This window comes from Osmerus eperlanus, unplaced genomic scaffold (genome assembly GCF_963692335.1).
Source record: "Osmerus eperlanus unplaced genomic scaffold, fOsmEpe2.1 SCAFFOLD_584, whole genome shotgun sequence".
Lineage (NCBI taxonomy): Eukaryota > Metazoa > Chordata > Actinopteri > Osmeriformes > Osmeridae > Osmerus > Osmerus eperlanus.
The window spans coordinates 10,043-18,269 of NW_026911102.1; the positions used below are offsets into that span (position 1 = coordinate 10,043).

At 47.1% G+C, this 8,227-nt stretch overlaps 1 protein-coding gene across 1 annotated transcript; it reads left to right on the forward strand.

Moving 5' to 3' along the window:
• Positions 1 to 2,187: 2,187 nt before the first annotated feature.
• On the forward strand, positions 2,188 to 8,218 carry nptxrb (neuronal pentraxin receptor b; the record flags this gene model as incomplete). The annotated part of the gene is made up of 5 exons (XM_062455197.1): positions 2,188 to 2,898; positions 4,225 to 4,477; positions 5,666 to 5,907; positions 6,672 to 6,851; positions 8,126 to 8,218. Coding segments are annotated over exons 1-5 (1,452 nt in total), but the record flags the coding sequence as incomplete, so codon positions are not given.
• Between the last annotated feature and the right edge of the window lie 9 nt (positions 8,219 to 8,227).

Consider the following 8,227-nt stretch of genomic DNA (forward strand, 5'->3'; position numbering starts at 1 on the left):
CCACCCTCCCTTTATCTGGGAGTCTGTGGCCAATCAGTGGCACTAATTAAAATAAGAAAATAAAACTGGGCTGAGTACTGAGTCCAAAGAATTGTACCACTGTCCAAATACTTATTACATTACATTACATTACATTAATGGCATTTGGCAGACGCTCTTATCCAGAGCGACATACAGTTGATTAGACTAAGCAGGAGACAATCCTCCCCTGGAGCAATGCAGGGTTAAGGGCCTTGCTCGAGGGCTGTGCAGATCTTATTGTGGCTACACCGGGATTAGAACCACCGACCTTGTGTGTCCCGTCATTTACCATAGCCACTACGCTACAGGCCGCCCACAGCAGTAAGGTCCTTATGGACTGCAATGTATATTGTTTTACCATATTTACCATATGTTTGAACATAACATATAGATTATTATCTGTGTTGTTGTTTTATTACTGTATGTCAGCACTGTGTCTAAGCAGCCAACAGGATGGAGGGTGATGGGAAGTGTGGGTAGCAGAATTGTAGTGCACGATTGGTACTAAATGCACTTTTATGCTCTCTGCATTTTTATTATATTGCCTTGTAAATACAGACTTTGCACGTCTTTATTAATGTTGTCATTTCCCGCTCTGCTGAGCCGCAATATACGTTTACTTGTGAATGAATGAATGAATAATCGTATTCTCTTTCCTGCGCCTGATGTGATAAGCATCGGATAATACTATTCAAAATCTGAGGTAAGCATTATTAATAGATGCCAAGGTCAGCTGGAAGTGGTATTGATGGGCCAGTGCGGGGCAGCCCCCCCCCCCCCTCTGGAAGCTGAAAAATGAAACCGCCAGCACAGCGAGCCGGGGGGGGGGAGGGTGTGTGTGTGTGTGTGAGGGGCGGGGGGGGGGGAGCATTATAGGAGACAATCCTTTCTCGTGAGATAGCAGGTGCACCAAATCCTGACTCACTACGTAGTTATTTAAGATCCTGGAATGCCTAATGGAAAGAGCAGGGGGGAGTTTCCTTGTGCCCTGGAAAAAAAAATCTTAACCCATTCCTCAAATGAAATCCCCCAGCTCAGCTAATGAGTGGTGAGTGCTGCAGTTACAAAATGGCCGCCGTGTGAATCACCCAAGTGAACGATGGCAGAAGAGACGTCCGCAAACATCTGCAAAGCCCTTCGTCACCCGGGAGACTGATGAGAGATGCAAATGCATTTCTCTTATGATTATGTCATTAAGTGGAGCGCGCTGCGGGGTGATGTCATTTATTAGTTGCGCCAAACGATGTGAAGCTGGCCAGTCTGTGTGACATCATTATGGCAGTGTTGATGGCCTGTGCTTGCAAGTACAAGAGGAAATGTGAATGCAGACAAATACTGTAGATATAGATGGATAGATTGATACTAATCAAGGTAGATATTTCAACAAAACTCCACATTATGAAACAAAACTCCATGATCAATACCTTCTCTCTTACTGAATTCAGAATGTTTCTTTTTTTTTTGTAGTAGTAAAGAATCAATCGATTCACTTTTATATTGACTCCTTCTCAAGAAAAGTCCAGGTATTGTTCAAGTATTTGCAAAAAATTTTATTTTTTATCTGAACTGATCCAGGATGTTGCCCATGGTTCCCGTAAATCAGATTGTAGTAGAAGTATAAATTCCCTCTCTGTTGCTTGTGCCCCCCCTCCCTCCCTCTCTCACTCTCTCTCTCTCTCTCTCTCTCTCTCTTTCTCTCTCTCACACATACTGCACCTTCTCTCCTGGTCCCCACAGTAACTACACAGGCGTAGCAGCTTAGCAACAGAGAGCGAGAGGACGTTTGCAGTCGAAAGAATACAACATAACAGCTCTGCATTATTTCTATTTTTGAACGAAGAAGGGACGGCAAACAACAGGAAGCTACGGCACGAGGAAGCTACATTTATAACATTGTGTATCCAAAATAATTATTCTAGGCTAGTTGGTTTAAAAGGCGTCAAATGTAGGCTACACTTTTTCGATTTAAAAGCAGGTAATGGATAGCTATGTGGCATGATAGCGCATCGTAGCGCTATCTAGTTTCTCGTATAAATCAGAGACACCCGACAACCTACTGAGTGCGGTTTGTTCGTGCCTGTTTCTCCAACCAGGAAAGTTGTTTTTTTTAATAACAAGCGCTCCAATTTCTCTTTTATATCGACCTCTCTCACCGCCACCCTGAAGTTCGTCGCGGTTTTGTTGGCCGCCGGGATGCTGGCCTTTCTCGGCGCGGTCATATGCATCATTGCCAGCGTCTACCCGGGGTCTTCTACCCCAGCTCATCTCCCACTGGCGGACAACCAGTCGCTGGCTCCGGATGCACCGTTGCAGTCCCTCTCTCCGGGTTCTGTTGCACACGCTGGTTCTCTGGGCGCTCTCCACGGTTCTGAATCAACAGAGTCTGGAGGTGTGGGGGTCAGCCTGGAGGCGCCTACATTAAACGAACTGAGCAATTCGGGCGGGATCGGGTCAGGAGGCAGGAAACAGTTTAGTTTTAGTCGCCTCATCTGCACCCCTATTCCTGTTGGAGAATGCAAAACAAATAACCTTCAGCAACAAGCCGACGAGCCGTCTTCGTACTCGGCCGAGGACCTGGGATACTTCCGCACCACCGCTGAGCAACTGCGGCAGACCGTGCTGCAGCAGAAAGACCAGATCCTAATGGACCAGCGAACAATAAGGGAACTAACAGGGAAGCTGTCTGAATGTGAAAGCGGGTTGGAGGAGCGCAGCGCAGAGGTCGAAAGAAGCGTGGGTATGTGGGGAGATAACCGCCGTCTCATGGCTGGCGACGATGTGCATTCTCTGGCTTTGGCTCAGATGCAAACTGCCCGTGCTGTGGAGGAACTAGAACGAGCCATTCTTCAGTTGAAGGACCGCATCGAGAAACTGGAGGTAATTGAAGAGCTAGACCGGTGAAGCAATGACGTGCTGTGTTTTGGCGTGCTTTTCTCTGGAACATATTGTCCTCAGTGATTAGTGTATACTCGTTTGGAAAGCGTTGTCAGTTTGTGCTGTTTTGTCTCTCCTGTTGATCGTCATCATTGAGAGGTTTAGCGATAGACGGAATGGTCTGTCATAAGATGTACTGGTGTGTTTAAATTGTTTGTCTGATATGTTATAGCGTAAATTACATAATTGAGGAAGAGCCACATTATTGGCTGACGTTCAGTGAAAATTGATTATCTTCCCTGCTTCACTCTCACTTAGTTTGTGTGCTCATGAGTCAATAAAAAAAAAAGATCCAAGACAGCGTTGATTCTGAGTGACGAACTGTGGTGTGAGAAATTCAATTAAGAGGTCGCTCTATTCACTCTATTAACTCCCCACTGCAGTTCAGTCTGCATTCTGAAAATCTATTAATTTCCCCTGGATTTATAATATCTTTCTGCCATTTGATGCATGATGTGTGTGCCATTTTAAACAGCAAATCCTAAGTCACTATTTTTCAAACAATATTTGAAATCGTTTCAAATATTCAAGAACTGTGATAAATGTCTAAATGTTCTTAAAATGTATGTGTATCCGCACGAGATTCTAGCCTGTGCAGGCTATGAAAACGAACGTAGAGTGTACTCATTGGTATAACAAGGTTTAACAGTTTAACTGTATGGAGGATTTTAGTGATTACACCAAGGCTTATTTTCAAGCTCTCAATCCCTCTATAGTAATATGTCGCTGTGTTTACACCGTAACTGGCAGGTTTAATTTGCTACAATGTGGCCCCCAGAGCCAGTGAGGGGGAGAGGAGGCAGATTTTATTGGCCTCGTTCTGCATCTGTCCTCATGGACAGTATTACAGTATAAATATATTCACACAAGCCTAACCTCAGTCTAAATCTGTCTCTCATTTACTGCCTCCTATTATCTCTGCTTCTAGTCTGTATCTCTCAATTTGTCTCTGTCTCTTTCTCTCACACACACACACACACACACACACACAGACGCACACTCATAAACACATGCGCACACACATGCAAACATACACATTATGCTTGCATGCACGCACACGTACACACCGCTGAAAGAAACACACATATGCTGCAGTGTGGCATATTGTCCACCCTGTATACTCCCTTCTCTACAGTACTAATGTGTGATGCTAGAGCCATATAGAACTCACAAAGCCGTATATTAAGTAGTTATGAAATATTTTATACGCACAAAATGACCAGTGAATAACATTAGGCATCTATTCTCTCTTGTGTCTCCATGTTGCAGTCAGAGTTAGGCCCGTTGGCCCATAACCTGTCAGAGATGAGTTTAAAGGGGCTGGTGGGCATCTCTGGGGCCCCGCGGAGGCTGGGCGAGACTGCGCCCTGGCGGGTGGAGGACCTGGAGGGCGAGCTGGAGCGCAAGATCGATCAGCTGGAGAAGGAAAGGGCCACGCTCCGCAAGCAGTCGCAGAGCCACCACCAGGAGATCGACCAGGGCATCAGCACCCTGCACCACCGCATCGCCCAGCTGGAGCAGAGTGAGCCCAGAGAGGAGCGCAAAACGCCTCGTACACCTGCACAGGCAGAGAGAAATAGGCAGAGATTTCCTGTTCAAACAGAGAGAAATGCTGTGAGATTTCCTGTACAAACAGAGAGAAATGGTGTGAGATGCTATGTACAAACAGGTGGAAATAGTCTGAGATGCCCTGTACAAACAGGTGGAAATAGGCTGAGATGCCCTGTACAAACAGAGAGAAATAGGCTGAGATGCCCTGTACAAACAGAGAGAAATCCTGTGAGATTTCCTGTACAAGCAGAGAGAAATGGTGTGAGATGCTATGTACAAACAGGTGGAAATAGTCTGAGATACCCTGTACAAACAGGTGGAAATAGTCTGAGATGCCCTGTACAAACAGGTGGAAATAGTGAGATGCCCTGTACAAACAGGTGGAAATAGTCTGAGATGCCACGTACAAACAGGTGTGAATAGTCTGAGATGCTATGTACAAACACGTGGAAAGAGTGTGGGATGCCCTGTGCAAACAGGTGTGAATAGTCTGAGATGCTTTATACAAACACATGGAAATAGTGTGAGATGCCCTGTACAAACAGGTGTGAATAGTCTGAGATGCCCTGTACAAACAGGTGGAAATAGTCTGAGATGCCCTGTACAAACAGGTGGAAATAGTCTGAGATGCCCTGTACGAACAGGTGGAAATAGTCTGAGATGCCCTGTACAAACAGGTGGAAATAGTCTGAGATGCCCTGTACAAACAGGTGGAAATAGTCTGAGATGCCCTGTACAAACAGGTGGAAATAGTCTGAGATGCCCTGTACAAACAGAGAGAAATGCTGTGAGATTTCCTGAACAAACAGGTGAAACAGTGTGAGATGCCCTGTACAAATAGTCTGGCAAAAAAGAAAGAACATGACAGAAGTGAACAGAGGCTAGTTTGGATGGGTGGACAAAGTGGAGAAGAAGAGTGAGGGAAGGGAGAGAGTGAAGGGCAGACATTGAGACCTTGACTGCTTTAATGAATACACAAAAACCACTATCAGAGAGAGAGGGGGTTCTCAGTTAAATGTCTTTGGGTGGAGATCTCTGTCTCTGTGCTACACTCGTCCCTCTACGGTCGCCTACAGCACCAACCCTTCATGGAGTCACTTCCATGCTAACGCTAATGCTTTCCTGACCTGGCGGCCTCGCCCGCTTTCGCTCCTTCCAGGCCTGTCGGAGTACGACTACCCCGACGGCTTCAAGCTGTCCTTCCCGCTGCGGACCAACTACATGTACGGCAAGGTGAAGCGGGCGGTGCCGGAGATGCACGCGCTGACGGCCTGCCTGTGGCTGCGCGCCCGGGAGGGGGGCATCGGCACGCCCTTCTCCTACTCCGTGGCCGAGCAGCCCAACGAGCTGGTGCTCCTGCAGGGCCTGCACAGCCCCGTGGAGCTGCTCATCAGCGACAAGGTAGAGCCGCGACCGCGCCCGGCCCTTCTGACCCGTCACACGCCCACATTCCCGTTAACACGTGTCGCTGCGTACTGCTCAGTTCTGTATTTTTCATTACAGTTCTGTGTCATTTTTCACGGGTTTACTGGGGGGGGGGACTTTTACAATTGTATTTCCTGGTTGTAGGCTGTGCTCGGATGTTTTTGTGCTTTCGTTGAGTGATAATTAATTTGTCCTGCCATTTGAAAGCTTTTTTGTGCTCTTCAGCGAGGGAGAGTGTGCGTTCTGTGTTTGGGTTGGAATATCAGATGAAGCGCTGAAGTACTGGATCTGACTCTGTGGGTTATTACTGGAGGCTGTGTTATTGCATCAGTCTCTTCTGCCTTTGATGGACATATCCTCCTGAGACTGAGCAAAAAAAAGTTGAAGTACTTCATTTATTTGACTAAAAACATGATTATGTCTCGGATCACAAAAAAGAGGTTGCAGTGAAAATATATATATTGTGAAAAATATCATTTATTTTATGCTTATTTAATGTCCCTTGTCATATTGGTTTCAGAATAGTATAATATATATTATGGTTCTTGAGATCAAGGTGAGAGACTCATGTCACGTACAGGGAACAAAAATGAAATGGCAGGTTTCAGGATGTTATTATCCAGGCAGTTGCAACGGCCATGTTCCCCTGAACCTTCCCACAGTGTTTCTACTGTAAATAGACACTGAAGACATACAGTCAGACCTCATGAGCCGCTGTCTTTACCCTGCTCCTCCTGTAGGTGGCGCAGCTGCCCCTGTCCTTGCCTCCAGACAGCTGGCAGCACGTGTGCATCAGCTGGACGCTGCGGGACGGGGTGTGGAAGGCCTACCAGGGGGGCCTGCTGAAGGGCGGGGGGGAGGGCCTGGCTGCCTGGCACCCGATTCGGGCTGGAGGGGTGCTCATTCTGGGGCAGGAGCAGGTAAGCAATGACAGCAACAGTCTTCCCCAATTTCACTGCCATGATGCAAATGGACTGCATGTGGAAGTGCAACACGAAAGCACAAAGATATTCTTCACCTTGCAGTCCAGATAGAGTGCACAGAATCATATGAGTGGCCGAATGCTCTGACTACTTCTGTAATGCCATGGAGAGACATACAAAACATTTATAAAATTGCAATCATACTATCAGATTGGTACTAATGCAGCATCTAAACGGTGTTTTAAGTCAGCATTTAGAACTAATTCATGCAGAGCGATGCACTCACATGTATTATTTGTTTTACACACAATCAATGTATACACTACGCTGCCATTACACTGCGGAGCCCAGGACTCGCTGGTTAATTGAGTGCGTATACGCACGTGCAGTATGTGAGCTGAGCTACAGGAAGTGGGTGTAACATATTCTCCTGAAATACAGAATGACATTGCCTTACATTAGAGCCAGGCTGGCTGCTAAAACTTGTTCCTGGAGGGCCGCAGCTCCTGTGGGCTTCCATTACCGCCAGGCAATTAGGGCCGTGATTGGACTGAGTGCTGGCATGTACTCTCCCTCCCCAGCCCCACGTCGGAGAATGCCATAAGTGATTAATAAAGAGCTGCAGCCCTGTCTTAGGACTGTATTACATTAAAGCTACTGTAGGGCTGTGTTGTCTTTCACACTCATGGGAAATGGACATTTCTCATCGTTCGCCTCGACGCCAATCCGACCTGATCCCCACGCCCGTTTACCGCTACCCTGCTGTGATCCTTCCTTCACTGCACACTCATCCTGTCTCACCTGTCATCCTGTCACGCCTGTCTTTTAATGACTGATGCCTTGATTGATTGGCCTTGTATAGGCCATAGATTATAATAGCACTTGTGTATAGTTATTGTTGTACTCAGGGTATTCTAGCTGCCAACCGTGGTGTGCTAGTTTGTTAGTTGATGTATTCTTCATGGGTTCAAATTGTATCGATGTGGTCACGCTAGGACTCGGAACTGTACTTTCCTCTAGGGTCCTCAACGCACTTGTCCCTGGGTTCGATTTGCACTTCATTGTAGGTCGCTCTGGGTAAGAGTGTCTGCTAGATGCCTGTAATGTAATGTAATACCTCGGTTAGATAATCAGTTCAATCGGGTGTCAAAAACCTGCGCCCACGCCTGATTTGACACCCCAGCTCCATACTGATCCATCCTCTTCCACTGCCATCTCCAGTCTCACCTTCCCTATTTCCGTCTCTCTGTCTCTCTCGGCTGCGGGGGTAGGACACTCTTGGGGGCCGCTTCGACGCCTCCCAGGCCCTGGTGGGGGCGCTGTCCCAGTTCAACCTGTGGGACCGGGTCCTGACTCCGGCCGAGGTCTCGGGC